Raw genomic sequence first — 18509 nt, forward strand, 5'->3', positions numbered from 1 at the left:
TTGCTGAATATTCATCTATTCCCTGCAATTAACTGAACTCCTAAAAAAGAGCATATTCCCTTCAACTTCTAAAAATCAAGCAGGCACCATAACAAAAATAAAAGCAACTACAATAAGTAGCCTCCTTGTTTTAAAGACAAAGTTTACGATTACGAGTATTTGGTTAAATCAATGATGGGTGGTTTTCCTTCTTAGCCAAAGAAAAATAATTTTGGTTTGTAAAGGTGGTATTTGACAGAGAGGCAGTTTCTGTAAGAGAATTTTAAAAGGTGAATAAAGATCTTTAAGTTCATTCAGCAAAAATATTTGTGGGGTTTGGGGACTTGCCTGGCTGTCTAGTGGTTAATTAAGACTATACTTTCAATGCAGGAGGTATGGGTTCAATCCCTGGTCAGGGTCCAAATACCCTGCACAGCTTAGTCAAAGAGCTAAAAAAACAAAACAAAACTGTGAGTTCCTGACTGTAACTACTCTGGCATAATCAAACCCACATATTTTTTAACAGATAAACTGTGCAGCATGTTTAGTTAATGCAAACAGCAAAAGTGACAGTCTTAAATTTGCTTACCGAGATAAAACTTTTTTCTTATGCAACTTTAATAATAAAACTATCCTCAGATGAAATATCAATAACCTCAGACATGCAGATGACACCACACTTACAGCAGAAAGCGAAGAACTAAAGAGCCTCTTGATGAAAGTGAAACAGGAGAGTAAAAAAGTTGGCTTAAAACTCAACATTCAGAAAACTAAGATCATGGCATCCAGTCCCATCACTTCATGGCAAATAGACAGGGAAACAATGGAAACAGTGACGGACTTTATTTTTTGGGGCTCCAAAATCACTGCAGCCATGAAACTAAAAGACGCTTGCTCCCTGAAAGGAAAGTTATGCCCAACCTAGAAAGCATGTTAAGAAGCAGAGACATAACTTTGCCAACAAAGGACCATGTAGTCAAAGGTATGGTTTTTCCAACAGTCATGTATGGATCTGAGAGTTGGACTATAAAGAAAGCTGAGCGCTGAAGAATTGATGCTTTTGAACCATGGTGTTAGAGAAGACTCTTGAAAGTCCCTTGGACAGTAAGGAGATCCAACCAGTTCATCCTAAAGGAAATTAGTGCTGAATATTCATTGGAAGGACTGAAGCTGAAACTCCAATACTTTGGCCACCTGATGCAAAGAACTGAGTCATTTGAAAAGACCTTGATGCTGGGAAAGAATGAAGGTGGGAGGAGAAGGGGGCAAAAGAGGATGAGATGGTTGGATGGCATCACTGACTCAATGGACATGAGTTTGAGTAAGCTCCGAGAGTTGGTGATGGACAGGGAAGCCTGGTGTGCTGCAGTCCATGGGGTCACATTGGACACAACTGAGCAACTGCACTGATCCTCAGATGAGGAAAAAAAATCAAATCAAAATTATTTGATTTTAAATCATTATTTGATTTAAAATCAAATAATTTTACTAGATAGTAAATCAGCTATTCCCATAGGATGTCCTTGGGGACTCAGTAGTGACAAATAAGGAATGTTTCCCAAAATATTAGCAGCTTCTTATTCTAACTTCAGGAGTTGGTGAGGGACAGGGAGGCCTGGCGTGCTGCGATTCATGGGGTCGCAAAGAGTCAGACACGACTGAGTGACTGATCTGATCTGATCTGATTCTAGGTTTTAGCCTGAAATTCAGATATAATGTCATTTTATGATGCTATATTTGATGATGCCCCTCATTTGTTATTATTATGTTTTTTTAAAAAGTTAGTTAACAAATGTTCTGAGTTGAAGTCAAAATGATAGCCTAAGTGTATTTTTTGTATTACTTTGGAGAGAAAGCCAAAGTGCATGAGAACTAACAACAGAGGCCAGCAACAAAGCACATCTGAGAGGGACAAGCAACCAGGAGTCACTGATGGAGCTGCTGTTTTCTAAAAGGTCACTGCCCTCAATTCTCCAAAGTTCTACTTCAATACTTCATAATACTTTGAATAGTCAGACCTTTTTTCCATGTTAATAAAGACCCTGGGCTGGTGGGCAAACCAAAAGATATATATAGTGAAAGTCAATGAACTGATCAACTAAATTAATTGATCCATGTAGTTTATCTGTTTTCTGTCTCTCTTTCTCATTAGAATATAAGCCCCAGGAAAGCAGGAATCATGGTTAGCTCCCTAGAACACTCCTTGGTCACAGTAGTTTCTCATTAAATATTTCTTGAATAAATGTTATTTTCTTACTTTAAGATACATCAATGCTTTACATCAAGACAGAGCCAACACCATAGGTCCTTGGGCCTCTTTTACATGTATTGTGAGTCACTGTATTAGTAAACTAAATGTTCCATATATCTGACTGTTTATTCCCTTTTTTTTCTACTGACACCAAGGAAAGCAAGAGAATGAAATACCAGTAGGGTTCTTATTATACAGGCTTGCTGTTCTATACTCCATTTAAAATAACTTTCCACTTTCACCTTAGGAAAAGAATGAAAACACATGAGACTTCTGACATATTTTTAGCTTACCCTGCTGCTGCTGCTGCTGCTAAGTTGCTTCAGTCGTGTCCGACTCTGTGCGACCCCATACACAGCAGCCCACCAGGCTCCCCTGTCCCTGGGATTCTCCAGGCAAGAACACTGGAGTGGGGTGCCATCGCCTTCTCCTTAGCTTACCCTAGATACTGATATTAAATTTGGCAAAAGACAGTTTACTTGCTCATAGAGAATAACAATTAGAGATGCATAACTGATGCTATACTTCCATGGAAGAAAACAATGAGGATAAGAGCTTATTTAACTTGGGTTTTAATACTTCCTTATTCTCTAATTCCAGATATTTCCAGAGTACATAACATTAAATGAATCAATGCCAAGGCAAGCTAGAGGGATTTCTAAAAGGGATTTCTAAAATCATTTACCATACTTCCTTTTCCTGAGCAAATTTCAAAATAGAGTATTTTTATAAACATTCCATTAGAGACCAAAGGCTTTGATTTTCAAAGCAGCGGTGATGGCCAAAGGCTTCATTACGTCAGAGAAAACAGAAAGCAGTTTGGGAGCTGTATCTGATATCAGAAGTATGTTTTGCTAGAATCTAAGTAGTTTAAGGGATTTTCCCTCTTGCAGCGTTAACTGATGTACACATTCTGGCTGAGGGCTCTCCTCTCCAAAAAACAACAGAGGTACAAGAGTGTTCCTGTCCCTACTAGAAGTAAGAGAAACGAAAGTCCTACTGGTTTGACCTCCGCGGTATTATAACTAGAATAAGGGCATCTCTAATAATGAAAAAGTCCCAAGACCAAATTTTCTCATAGCTCATCACAAAGGAGGAAAAGAATGTGTTTGAAGGGGTGAGAAGAAGTAAATATGGTAAAAGAATAAATGCCAGAACCAGGTGTGAAATGAATGAACCTCTAGAGCTCTGTGGCCATTAACGAGCTGTGAAACTTGAGTGAGTGACTTTGCCTCTCTAGTTCTCCATGGTAGTCTGAACAAAACGGATTAATGCAGCAAGCCCAGTAGGTTGCCAAGACCACCAAATTTCAGAAACATCTTCTTGAGGAACAAGAGGGGCTCTGGGGAAGTGAGCCCCTCTGCCTCAGGTACCTTTGATTTTATATCTTTTCCTAACTTGGCACCTGAGCTAAGAGTGAAACAAAGTAAAAGCAATCTTTGGATCTGGGCCAGCGTTTGTGATCCAGCCAATCTGTGACCAATCGGGTCATTTCTCTCCAAGTTTGAAAGTGACTGTGCACGTGTTACCCACTTCACACACAGACAATAAAACATAGAGCTGTGCTGTGACATGACATTTTTACAGAAATGGAAACTCAAAACACAAAACTGGCCAACAAAGATGAGATGTAGCAAACAAATCGTAAAGTGATTAATGCTAGTAGTCAGTCAGTCAGTCAATTGAGCTGCTCAGCTGTGTCTGACTCTTTGCGACCCCATGGACTTCAGCACACCAGGCTTCCCTGTCCATCACCAACTCCTGGAACTTGCTCAAACTCATGTCCATTGAGTTGGTGATGCTAGTAGTAAAGTTAGAATCAAACGGAAATATAGAGAAGAATAGCTGACCGTAGGAATGCTGAAACTGTTGCTATTGAAGAAAACCTAGGTAAGCCAGAGGAACTGGGAAAGGCGAACTTACTGACGCAAACTTAGGAATATGACCATTTGTTGAAGTGTCAGAAAAATTACTGCCTTTATTATCATAAGCTATATGATAAGAAGGCAAGCACAATTCAAATTATTGTCCATAAGTTTTCAATAAAGAAATGACATTCCAATTCTCAATGCTTCTATATATAATTCATTGTACTATATAAATATTAAGTACTAAATAGATATCAGTTTTACTATTTTTTCATCTTTATATACATTTATAGAGATTCAATGTTTTGATAAAAGTATTAAAGTTTATAGAACAATGTGATTTTTCTCACTGATTATTAAGATTGCTTTGCATGGTTTTAGGTTCAGTGGTCATTTTTATGGTTCTATACAACATGGAAAGTGAGGATTACCTGTACTAAAGTAATGCTTGGTATGTGGGAAAACCAAGTAAACTTAAGTGAGTCTCAGCAATTGGTTTTTAGAGAACTATTACACATACCTAAGAAAAAATGACCCAGTCATAGAGCAAATTTTATTGTAGTGCTGCCTGGCTACATAGCTGCAGTTGCATACCTTCTCATCCCCTGACTTGCAGAGATATCAGGCAAGTATCTTCTTCACTTTAAACATGGAGGAAAGGTAGAGCTTCAGGAGAACAAAACTTTCTATTGTTCCCTTCCCTCAGTATATTCTCATAAAGCATGATGTGTGAGCTGGAGATTCCTTAAGTCTGCAAATGCCTCTCTTTGATTCAGTTCAGTTCAGTCGCTCAATCGTGTGACTCTTTGTGACCCCAAGGACTGCAGCATACCAGACTTCCCTGTCCATCACCAACTCCTGGAGCTTACTCAAACTCATGTCCGTCCATAGAGTTGGTAATGGCATCCAACTATCTCATCCTCTGTCGTCCCCTTCTCCTCCTGCCTTCAATCTTTCCCAGCATCTGGGTGTTTTACAATGAGACAGTTCTTCACATCAGGTGGCCAAAATATTGGAGTTTCTCTTTGATTAGATGTAACTTAAGTGAGTAGTGTGTAATAGGAGCTCCTTGGGACCTGAGTTTGGCTAGAAGCAGGAAGGAAAGGAGAGGTCCCAGCATGTGCTTTGCCATGCGCATGTGTGGAGAGGATGGGGAGGGGTGTATTCCAGGGAAGGCGCACAGGGAGGGCCAGCACTGAGGCAGCTCCAGACTGTATCTGCTGGTGGGGGCCTTTCTCTCACCCGCTCCCAAAGACCTGTCTGTGTGTGACCCACATCTATTCTCATCCTTCTGGGTGTAACGGCAGGACTGGGGAGAGTGTTCTGTCTTTAAACTACAAGAGAAGCTTTGGGAAGTGCCCTAGACATTTTCAGCCACTGCTGAACCCAATGACTTGCCAGGGTTTCCTCAAGAGAGTTTTCTCTGTTTAAAATGAAAGACTCAGTTATGAAAATGCTACATTCCTTGAGACTTTGGTAATCATAAAAGTTACTATCTATGGACAATCCTGTCACAATAGTTGAGTCCACAAAAATTTATTAAGCCACATGAAGCCTACTAAGAGAGAACTGGGAAAAAACCTTCCCTCCTGAGGACTCCAAACAATGTTTCTATTCCCTGGCCCAACATCCAAATAAATAAATACAAGTGAACTCTGGGGATGGACATTACCAAAAGTGTAACAGGTAAATCTACAGTAGTGTAAGTGACGATTAATGACAATGATGGTGACAGTAACAGCAGCAGTCACAATTTACTAAAGTTTACTTGTGTCAAGTACATTGCTATATACTTGATATATATTGTCATGTCACCTTTATGAAGCAAGATCTATGTTTCTTATTTTAAGGATGAAAAAACGAGACACTTAAAGCACTCGTCTCTTGTCCCAGGTAATATAGAAAGGAAGCAGCAGGAAGCCAAGTCTTTCGAAGTCCAAATACCATGTATGAAACCAAGAGATGCCTGAACGTGAGATCCCTGCTTAAGTAATATCAGCACCTCTTTATACTATGAGGTAGTAAAAATGCTAGCATGTCTACTGAGTGCCAAGTCTAGCTCTGTTGTAATATTTATTAATACATACATTTGCTAATAGAAATATGGAGAGGAAATAACAAGATGTAGGAAGACATTCAGATCTGAATGCACAAAGCCAATAAACATTTATCAAACATCTATCATGTTCTAGACATAAGTTCAAGAGAATTTTCAAGCTGCCAAAGATCCTTTATTAAAATGGCCTTCCAGGAAACTGTAGCACAGATCAACCTGGCAAATGCCAACCCAAAAAGGGTGACTATTTTAACCAGAGATATATAAACTAAATCTGAACTAGAATCATAAACTGGAAGCTCCATCTTTAATTGTTCTATGTATAAAAAACATACATGATCTTCTTGTCTACCTCATGCACAATCAGCAGGCATTTTCAACTACAAAGAAACAAAGCTACCGATGAAATGAGCAAAATTTTAAATGCAAAAATTTTAGGACCTAAACATCACATAGTACTTACTTACACAGGGGTATAATAGGAATAAAAAACATAAGCTATGCTATACTGCATCTTAGTTTTATCCCCAAACAGAATGTGCTCCAATATTTGCAAGAATTAAAAAAAAAAAAAAGCCACAGTTCCTCCCTAAAGACAGAGGTCAGCCCTTGCAGCCATTCCTTTTTCCTCCACCTCTCAAAAAATAAAGGCAGTGTCTGGATTTGCAAGTTTACAAACACAGAACCGAATTTAAAATAATAGCTCATATTACTAACACGACTTTAAAGAAAGCTTTTTTGTGTATGTTTATTAAACTAATCATGCATCCGCCACTTCAATTCTACCTAGAAATTCTTAATAGAGAACACGCAAGTGTTGGGCAGTATATGCAAATTGAAAAGGAATAAGTTCCTTTTGTGGTAAGTCTCTAAAAAGGGCCATCCCACATCTGTATTTGCTGCCTGTGAAGATGGACTACTCTTTTTACTGTGAAATAAATTCCATTCTATTTGATAAATGTATTTCAGTTCCATACAGGAATGCCCTAATTTTCCATCCTCTAAGAGCAGCCTTGAAGTTGACATGACATAAATGGCGATCCTAATCTTTCATGGAAGGAGAGAATCTTGAGACATGCTATTTCATATCTTTTTACAGTCCTCAGAGGAATAAAGGATTTCATACCTTTCCCCAAAGTATACTAACCTTAACAACAATAAAATCTCAATAGTATAAAAGAATACAACTGTGGTTGGGGGAAAAAAGCATACTTAAAAATCTCTGGACTAATACGATCTATACATTTGTCACTACAGTTAAATCAATCTTTCTCTCTCAGCATGAGGAATAATATGAAACAAAATAAAACAAAAAACTGTGATCCAGCCACTCTGTAATTATTACTCAGATGACAGTTACTGAAGACTAATATATGCTGAGGGGCGATGAGGAAGAAAACAAAAGGACATTATCCTTGTTCTCAAGCAGTTCGTAATCGTTCTGACAACCTTACCGCTTAGTCATTAGCATGCACTGCAGGCTCCTAAAGTATCTTATCAATACAATAAAGACATGGTGACAGAAAACTGCAGTAACTGTCCACCCCCAATTAGCTGAATATCCAGAGAAGGGCCCCTCAGGCGGCTGAGGGGCCTGAGCACACCCAGCTGTCACAGTCTGGCCCCAGGGTATCATCAGGCTCCCCTGACAGTCTACAAGTTCCCCTTCCGGGAAAACCAAAGGGCACAGCAGAATCAGTCAGCGGATCAGGCTGGGGTCAAATACCAGGAATCATTGTGTTTGTCAGAGCAGAATCATGAGAAACAAAAAAGGCCAGAAAAGGTCAGGAAGAGAGAACAGCCGAGGCTAGCAAGAGCAGAGGTGTTGCTGAGGAAGCTGAAAGCCAGGCCTGGTACTGGTGGTAGGTCTTGAGACACAGTTGAGGAGTTTAGACCTGTGAACTAGGAAGGGGCACAGCTCACAGTCAGCATGGAGACGGGTAAGGGCAGGAAAACCTGTTCAACTGAGGAGACTCAGACTCAAAATACAAGCCCTGACACTGTCTCCTCTTTTCCTCTTTCAAACTCTCAATCTCTAGGATGATTTTGGAAGACTTCAGGGAATCTCTCTGCTCTCCTCATTTGGAGAATGCCAGGAAAACTTTCTCTGCCTTCTTAAACCCTATATACCTTAAGCTTCAAGAAAGCTCAAGTCTTAATTCCTGGTCAGTTCCCTCCAAACAGCAGTGTAAAGCATTAGAGTGTGAGAATGCTATGTCCTTTTGCTATGTCCCAGAGGGAAAATACACACACACACACACTTTATATAGATACACACTGAGTTCATCACACACACAAAAAGAGTCTTGGGAATTCCCTGGCAGTCCAGTGGTTAGAACTCTGTACTTCCATTGCAGGGGCATGGGTTCCATCCCTGGCCAGGGAATTAACATCCTGCAAGCCATGTGACATGGTCAAAAAAAAAGTCTTAATTCCAAGGAGTTGGAAGATTAACTGAGCATGACAGTCATGTAACTGATAATCCTTAAAACAATACAATAAAAGAACAATAGGAAATCTTAAGAGAGTCTCATAGACAAAATGACAACTGGGCTCAGTCTCAAAGGATGGGTAGGGATTCACCAAGCTGAATAAAAAATGAAAGGCTAATGGAGAGGACCAGGGGCAAAGGAAAAGACATGAGCAAAGGTACATGTCACCACATGCAAATCCAGGCCCAGTGAGAAATTCATCAGGGCCACAGCAGCGTACATGAAGAGGAAGGTTTGAGAGGAGCTAAGAAGGCTAAGCTAAAGTCCTATTAGTAAAGAGGCTCATGTACTATACTAAGAAATCCAGCCTTCAATTTGTGAAAAATAGAAAATCACTCAAGGTTATTAACAAGAGTGAGATGATCAAATTTATATTCTAGAATTCAGGCAACATACAGCAAATGCTCCAGAGCTGTGACAGGACAAGAGCAATGAGGCAGAGGGCTATTAAAATTGGCTAAGCATGAAATCACGTGGATCGAAACTAGTGGGAACAAGAAGAGGCATTACACAGGAATTTAATAGATAGGATAGAATATACTGGACAATAAGGAATGGGATGAGAAGAAGCGGTGGAAAATGCAGGAAAGGAAGACTGAGGTTTTTATCTTGGGCAACCAGATAAGTAGTAAAGCCATTAACGAGGACAGAAACAAAGCGAGAGGATAAACAGTCTCTAGCGTGGGATGGATAATGGATCCAGTTATTTAGATGCAAACCTCCACCAGTTCTCTGTGCTACGTGGTGTGCCAAGGACATACAATTATTTCATCTTCAAAGTGGTACATTAGGCACATTTTACATTAAAAAGTAATGGCTCCAACAGGTCAAGTAATTTATCGAACGTTATTTATCTGTTTATTTAATTACTCAACAAGTATGTATCAGGTGCCTTTCAGGTGCTGGGGTTTTGCAAGTGAAGGAGATGGGCAGTAAGGCTAGAATCAGCTCATATAGGCTTCATTCAGATTTCATGTCACCTGAAGAGTTATTAGAGAACAAGCCTTCTGTACTTCAAGTTAGTTGATTTGAAATATTTAAGAATTGCTAACAATGTATTTTGGAGAAGGCAATGGCACCCCACTCCAGTACTCTTGCCTGGAAAATCCCATGGATGGAGGAACCTGGTAGGCTGCAGTTCATGGGGTCACTAAGAGTCGAACACAACTGAGCGACTTCACTTTCACTTTTCACTTTCATGCATTGGAGAAGGAAATGGCAACCCACTCCAGTGTTCTTGCCTGGAGAATCCCAGGGACGGGGAAGCCTGGTGGGCTGCCGTCTATGGGGTCGTACAGAGTCGTACAGAGTCGGACTACTGAAGCTACTTAGCAGCAACAATGTATTTGCAAACATTAGTGCAGAGTAAATTAAATTTCCTGTTGAATATTTTCAAGCATTCACCTCATAAAGCCACCGTTAAATGTTAAAGAAAGGGAAGGAACGAAGGGAGGGAAGAAGGGAGGGGAAGCTAGGAAGGAAGCGGCCCTCTGCTTCTGCACCTTCTACTTCCTGACTCAGTCTTAACTGCAGTGATAAAATCATGGCATGGTGAAGCAATACAGCATAAGATTATTAGCAGACTCTGGAGCCAGACTCTCCAGAACTGAACTCTGGCTTTGTCTACCTTCTAGCATTGTGATTTGGGGGAAGATATTTAAACTTTCTGTACTTCAGTGTTTATCTTGTGAAATGGAGCTAGTAGTGGTACCTATCTAGTAGGTGGGTGAGGTTAAATGAGTTAAAGCTTGAGATGTACTTACAATAGAGCCCATAGTTAATGCACAACCAATGTTACAGTATTACCTGTCTTCTTAGCCCTTATTACTGTCTGAAATTACTTGTTTGTTTAGTTGCTTGACCTCTTGTTCTGTCTTCTCCATTCTAAACTCCACAAAGAAAGGTCATGGGGACAACTTCAGAGGACTGCTTTAGATGGAATGATCAGGAAAAGCCTCTCTGAATCTGATAATGGGAGACAGCCATATAAAGATGTGGACATTCTAAGAGAGGGAAAAAATTCTAGCATGTTTTAGAAACAGAAGGCAGCCAGTATGGCTAGAGCAGGATAAGCTGTGGGGATGAGATGGAATAGGCAAGCATCGTGACTAGCTGGCAAAGTGTCCGGATTGTATTTTAGGAAAACACTGGACAGTTTCAGATAAGAGATTTAATAGCGTGATTTACACTTCATAAAAAACCATTTTGAGTATAGCAAAAATTGAATTGGGTAGGGGAAGGAGAGAGTAGAAGAAGGGAAACTTCAATCCAGGTAGTCTGTCTCCAGAATTAGGCATTTATTTCACTCTTGTGCTTTGCAGTGAATTTAAGGTACAGGATCTTGAGTGAAAGTATAAAATAGACAGATGGAAACATGAACCTACAGTTTCGGAGAAAAGGCAAGGCCAATGATTTAGATTTTATTTTGTAATCGTTGACATATTAAGAAAATGATTATTAAAGCCATGGGAGCTGATGAGACGGCTCAAAGAACACACAAACACAGCAAGAGGGGAAGAACGTACAGCTTATGATTTATGAAGTCTATTCTGTCCTCCTAAGAACACTTCTTTTTGCGTCCTAATAGAATACTGATCACCACCCAGGAGTATCTGGAGCATTCATCTTCCTCCAGAAGTTGCTGCTACCTGCTACCTGCTAAGTGGCTTCAGTCGTGTCCGACTCTGTGCGACCCCATAAACAGCAGCCCACCAGGCTCCTCTGTCCCCGGGATTCTCCAGGCAAGAACACTGGAGTGGGTTGCCATTTCCTTCTCCAATGCATGAAAGTGGAAAGTGAAAGGGAAGTTGCTGAGGCATGGGTAAAAACTGGTCCATAATGATAAGTCTTAGGGTTGCTGGGCAGTAAAAATGATGCTTGCAGGGAAACACTATCAAACCCACAGGTCTCACTAAAGACACAATAACATTACCAAATACATAATTATAGAATGGAAAGCCATTATTAATCCAATTATAACCAAGTTTGATTTAAATGACCTATGCAATTCTATGTATACAAAATTTTGTATATGTACATATATATTTCATACCCTACACTATTAACATAAGTTAGAAGCTAAGGGCATGGGCCAGCTGCTGTTTAAGCCTCAAAATAGGTGGCAACATGGCACAAACTCTGCCCAGTGAGACTAGAGCAAAAAGAATGGCACAACTGAACAGAGCAACCTCGGAGACAGGGCGTAATACTTTCAAATGCTTTACAAGTCATTAATAAGCTTCATAATATTTGAAGCTAAAAAATCACTAGGAACTCCTAACTCTATCAAGGACAAATATATCCAGACTTCAGGGCACAGTTTAGGAATATGAGAAACGCAGTTCTACCTTCCTTCAGCTTCTTATTTTTGTTTCTTACTATGTGGAGGTGTGACACTCTTGGGATCCCCCATTAAATGGGAGATGGAGAAGAGGAAGAGGAAAAATGACTAAATTTCTTCATTAAATCTTTGGCAAAATAGAAGGGGAATTCTCTCAGGAGCTACATTTTTATTCATTTACTCAAAAGATACATACTAGGAGCAGAACTCTATAAAATGCACGGCTATAATAGTGAATAAAACTATAGCCCTCACTCAGAAAAATATGAAATAAGTAATAGTTGTTGTTCAGTCACTAAATCATGTCTGACTCTTTGCAACCCCATGGACTGCAGCACTCCAGTTTCCCCGTCCTTTACTATCTCCTTGAGTTTGCTCAGATTCATGTCTATTAAGTTGGTGATGCTATCTAACCATCTCATTCTCTGTCACCCGCTTCTCCTCCTGCCCTCAAATCTTTCCCAGCATCAGGGTCTTTTCTAATGAGTCAGCTCTTCACATCAGATAGCCAAAGTATTGGAGCTTCAGCTTCAGTCCCTCAAATGAATATTCAGGGTTGAATTCACTGGAATAGTTACACACAACTTTAATATTCATCGAAGTAATTACACAAAACACTAATTATTAGTAATTGTGATTATGTGCTAACAAGGGAAAGTACAAGATAGTAAGGGGAACCTAACCAACTTTAAGGGTCAGAAACAGAATGTGCATGGTTCAAAGCATCTAGGATACTGTCAACAAGTAAACTTTCAGTATTTCTGGGCTGGCTGGGAGAATGGCTTTTCTTCACATACCAGTCTTGCAAACTAAAAGACATTATCACCCCCTCTTGAGTTCCAAATATCAAATCTGATTCTCTTAGAAGTCCATGTTAGAGAAAACTGAAAGGGCAGGCAGATGGTTTTCTTCAGGTTAAAACAAATTAGAAGGGAGAGACTAATTCAGGAAGTGGCTACATCAAGTCAAAGAAAAAGTTGCATTTTTCTGGACCACCAGTTTAGCTATCAGGACAATGAAGTTTTGACAAAGAACAGAATGGATATTATTGAAATCCAGAAGAGTATGCTTAGTGAGATAGCTGCCACACTGCACAAAAGGGTTTCTAAGCTAAAGTTGAAAAAGGAAAAATATCCAGGTACACATTGAGATTAAATACAATGGAGGGTAAAAGACTAGAAACACAATAGCAGAGGAGATAAATGATAATCCAGATTTCATTTTAAAGATTATACCACTGTTTTTAAAAATCATAAAATACATTACTTTTATACAATACTATTTACTTGAAATCAGTGTAAATGTCTAAGTCCCCTTTGTTCACACTAGACTGTAGTCTAGTTTTGGGGCAACAGCATGATATTTGCTTGAGTGCTAAAAGGGGGGCTTCTCAGGTGGCGTAGTGATAAAGAACCCGCCTGCCAATGCGGGAGACATGGAGGTGCGGGTTCAATCCCTGGGTCAGGAAGATCCCCTATAGGAGGAAATGGCAATCTGCTCCAGTATTCTTGCCTGAGAATCTCCATAAACAGAGGAGCCTGGTGGGCTACAGTTCATGGGGTCAGAGAGAGTTGGACACAACTAAGCAACAGAGCACCCCGCAAGTCCTTAAAAGAAATACCTTCTGCCATGGACGGAACTGTATTCCCATTCTCCCCCACCCCCCCACCAAATTCATTTGTTGAAGCCCTAACCCTCAGCATGACTATATTTAGAGACAGGGTCTTTAGGAGGTAATTAAAGTTAAATGAGACCATAAAGAGGAGGCCTTAATCTAACAGAACTGCTGCCTCACAAGAAGAGAGACCAGAGTACACACTCTCTCTCTGACATGCAAAGACATAGTGAGAAGGCGGCTGTCTGCAAGTCAAAAAGAGAGCCCTTGCCAGAAACCCAAACTGCTGAACCTTGACCTGGGATTTCTAGTTTCCAGAACTATAAGCAAACAAATTTGCAATGTTTAAGCCACCCTGTCTATGTATTTGTTATGGCAGCCCAAGCTAACAAATACACCTTCCTAATTTTTTTCCCTTTCTAGTATCTAAATTTTAAAGCTCTCTCTTCTGCCTGATTCATAGAGTATGTCTGAACAACCTGAAAGATACATTAGACACTCAGGCCACGTATATAAAAAGTACACCTTGACAACTAACCGAGTAGAGGAGAAAAGTAATTGGTCAAGGCACTTCCTAATCAAGGAAATGAAATGGAATGGATGGCTTCTGTTTGCTTGCATTTACTTTTGAACTCTCGAAATTTCGTACTGTTTTCAATACAAACAGGAGTGCTCCTCAAGTGAACCAGATTTGGGTATTTTCAGCTGTGGTCAGCTTCTCTCTGCCTCCCACTAGGGCTTGGTGATGCAGAGGTAAACAAGGCTATAAATCAAATGCCATACTTTTAATACCTCAACGCATTGCACATTGATCTGGAACAGGGGTCAGTTCAAATCGTTTTTTAAGTGAACCTGTTCCCTTTCCCCTGAAGGGAAGCAATGGAAGCTAAAGACAGTGAATCACAAAGTTATATGAGATTCAGAAGTGTGACTGCTTGTGAAAACAGACAGAGGTGAGGTTTCTTTAGGTGAGATTCTTCAGTTGCTTATCAGGTAGGAATCAAGGATATTTAAAAACACACATCCTGGTGGCTAGTGCTAAATCTGAAATCTGGTGGGCAACTTTTCAAGAAATAAAAGCTACGAACAAAATGGCTTTAGTTCCATTCAGCCTGCTGTGGGAAATGGCTAATGGATAAACATTATTATGACTGGCAAGGCGAGCTGCCAATAAATAAGAAGAGCAGAGATTCAAACCACCATATATTAACGGCAACACTTCCTAAGCTTATTTCACTAATTCATCAAAGTAGGACATTATCTGAAGTGAAAAGAAAAATGAGGTTGGAGAGCACAGGGGAAGGAACTATTTAAAAGTAAAAGCTATGCTTCTTTCTCTATTGGTTAGTGATCTCTGCTTTGAGTAATTATGGTTTACTTCTACCATTTCCTGATACCACAGTTGGTTTTACTGAAGGCAATATTTTCTCCTTTTCAAATGACAAGCAGAGAACTACTTCTGGTAGGATAAATTTCCAATGTTTGTTTATGCCTTTCTTGTCTTTTTCCATTAGGAGAAAATGGCTGGACAGGAAGAAAGTGTGGAGTTCTGATATGCCACTCCTCAGAGGGATGGGGGGTCACATTTTCTTTTCACTTGTCATTTTTTTTTCCCCCTAGAACAATAACAACCTCAAGAGCTCTCTCTCATCTTTTCTTAATCTTCAAATCTTAATTCTCAACTGTTTCTTAGCATTTTAAACTAACTGTTCAAAATTTTGCAATCTTGTATCTTTTGGAATGGAGTGAAAATAACCCCATCATAAAAGAATTCATTTAATTGTACAGTTCAAATCAGTACAAAATTCAACAAATGAAGCCTTAAATTCTATTTCAGATAGGCTTTTTAGGGTAATGGGTAGTGTAACAGCTTTCAGTGTAATGTAACAGAGCACAGCTCTGGGGCTGGACTACCTGGGTTCGAATCCTATTTCCACCACTTACTAGCTGTGAAGATTTAGAAAAATTAATTTGATCTCTATTCCTCCATTTTATCATCTGTAAATGGAGAATAGTAGTTCTATGTCACAGGTTGTTGTACATGGTAAAGACAAAGCAATGGATGAATTTTAACTATCATTAAGATTATTTCAAAAAATATCCAAAAGGCATCATGTTAGTCTCCCTACTCTTTGTTAGGATCATTAAACAGTTATATGTAAAACCAAGTGGAGGCTCACCAGTCTTAGGTCACATAAAACAAACCTCTTGATAATTAGGTAAGGAAAAAGGATAAGAAGGAAATCCTTTCTTCCGACATTAGCATTAACTGAGACTAAGATTTTACCAATAACCTAAGTATACACTTGACATTTACAGGTAAGACACTCTACTTAATCTTCCATGTTTCAACAAAGAATCCAATGAAAAACATAATGTAACAGCAGCTTATTCTAAAACATTGACATAACCTGAAACATTGCACTATGAGCAAAATACATACTTCTGAGGTGATCTGTTATCAACTTCAGCTTTCAGTCGCAAATTCTCCCTCACCAGGCCACCATTTTCCAATTTCAATTTTTTATTTGCCTTAAAAAAAAAGTGTTGAAAATAATTAAGCATATGTTAAAAACAAATGTGTAAAAATTATGACATGAGCCATCTGTATTTTTTAGAGCAACAGTATGAGAAAACTGAATACTAGAGCATGTCTTCAGAAACTTAAAACCACCATTGGGAATGACTTGGGAAACTAAACATGATCACACATTTTAATCCAAATTCCCCAAGCACTTTGCAAATCTTCTATCCAGGGAAATAAACAGAGCTATGTTAGTTAGCTTAGAGTCGTTAAGGGACTAAACTAATGGCAAATTTTTTTTTTCCTTTTTCATATAACTGAATACTCTAAGCATGGTAACAATATACCACATGCAATTATTCACAAAACTAATGGTTAAGTATCTTGCATTATGAGATTGATTTTAAAAGTTTTTAGTGATAACATATCTAATATCATTAAACTACTTGCCTGCTTTCTTCAAAATGGTTTTCCCAAATGCTCTGGCTCACAACTTCTTGGATCAATATTTTCTAATAAGTATGGATTCTCTTTTGATTTTTTTTTAATCGCAAGTATGATTTCCTTCTTTGAGTTGCATGATACCTAAAAACTGCCTGACAAAATATTTATTGCTAGAAAATCTAGAGGGTCAATATTGATCCTGGGTAGCCCCAAAGTAGAGTGTCTGTTGTAGAATCTTCTTAGAAGTGACTTCTTTTAAATCTGCTAGTCACCGTGCTTCTGAATTCCAACAAAAAATAAGACTCCCTAGGCTAGGAACCAATCTCACTAACCTAGCAAGAGAAATTCATTGTCTGACTATTAACATTCAAAGTGTCAGAACAATTGTCAACAAAAAGGTTTAAACTAAGAAAATCTGAAAACAGATTTTAAAAATTGGACCAATAATTTCTAGAATTCTTGACTGTATTACTTGTCCATCCACACACAAATGCCCCAAAAGGGTGACAAGAGAAGCAGGACGGAGGACACTCTTTTCAACACTCAACCTCACTCTCTCAGATGTATCCAGGTTTCTTTTGGAGCCTGAGTACCTGCTTATCTTCATGGATGCAAACCAACCAGGACTGTGGAGAGTTAATTCTTTAAGTGACTGATAAACACCATTACTGCCCCTCTGAAGACACAGGAAAGGTAATATACTTCCTCATACACACACATGCGCGTGTGCACAGGCACACACACACACACACACACACACACAACGAATTAAGCCCTCAAGCATAGCACTGTAAGAGGAGGCACTTAGTGAATGCTTTTTGATGATGAATGACAAGCTTAAATTAGAACCTCATTTGATTTCTTTTCCCCATCCCCCTTGACAAGGTCTCTCACCAGTCCTGAGGCTTTCTAAGATGCTCTTTATGGGCTGGCTAACCCTCAATTATCAGAGATATTTTCAAGTTCAGGAGAACTGGATGGGTCAAGTTACAAAGGGGAGAGTCCTGCCTATTTGTTGCACCTAAAAGAGTAGTAAAGACTTCAGCTAACTATTATACTTTGCAATCTCAACACTGGCTTCATAATGGTTCAAAACTTACTTGTCTTGGAAACATGAGGAAAAAAGTCCATTTCACTCAAACTAGGTAGTCCTTTATTCTGAATCTTCAGCATTCCTATATTTGTTTTATAATATGCTGTTATTTCGTATTTTGCATGCAAGTTTTGCCTCTGAAGTCCATTTTTTTTAGTTTATGTTCCAGTTTATTGCCTGCTGCTGCTAAGTCGCTTCAGTCGTGTCCGACTCTGTGCGACCCCATAGACGGCAGTCCACCAGGCTCCCCCGTCCCTGGGATTCTCCAGGCAAGAACACTGGAGTGGGTTGCCATTTCCTTCTCCAATGCATGAAAGTGAAAAGTGAAAGTGAAGTCACTCAGTCGTGTCCGACTCTTAGCGACCCCATGGACTGCAGCCTACCAGGCTCCTCCATCCATGGGATTTTCCAGGCAAGAGTACTGGAGTCGGGTGCCATTGCCTTCTCCAAGTTTATTGCCTAGTTCTACCTAATTCCTTCACTAGGTATTCAAAATGGGCTTTTCAAGTATCCCAAATAATTGTGAGGTCTCAAGGTAACTTTGGGTATTGAATTTAACATATGATCTTTAAAAGAACAAAGAAAAACTGTATTTTATGTACTTTCCTTTTACATACATCCCTTATACCACTCTCTTTTTTTTCTTATACCACTCTTATAAACTCAGAGTTTTCATACATATCTTCATGCTCTAAGAAGCATTTATTGCCAAATATTTTAATGAAATTCAATAATATAAAAGAAACCATACAGAACTTGCTGATAGTTCAAGAAGGACAGTTAATGAGGACATGGCTGATTGATAAACACTAACTTCTCAGCTACCTTTACTTTCCATGTCCTCTTC

The 18509-nt window shown here is 39.2% G+C and overlaps 1 protein-coding gene across 1 annotated transcript in view; it reads right to left on the reverse strand.

Annotated features, from left to right (window-relative positions):
* Nucleotides 1–18509, reverse strand: part of RNF219 (ring finger protein 219) — a 44947-nt gene that overhangs the window by 4433 nt on the left and 22005 nt on the right. Inside the window, exon 5 of the mRNA XM_027557760.1 lies at nt 16045–16133. Coding sequence (XP_027413561.1) covers nt 16045–16133 — 89 coding nt within the window. The remainder of the gene's footprint in view (nt 1–16044; nt 16134–18509) is intronic.

Source organism: Bos indicus x Bos taurus, chromosome 12 (assembly GCF_003369695.1).
Source record: "Bos indicus x Bos taurus breed Angus x Brahman F1 hybrid chromosome 12, Bos_hybrid_MaternalHap_v2.0, whole genome shotgun sequence".
NCBI lineage: Eukaryota > Metazoa > Chordata > Mammalia > Artiodactyla > Bovidae > Bos > Bos indicus x Bos taurus.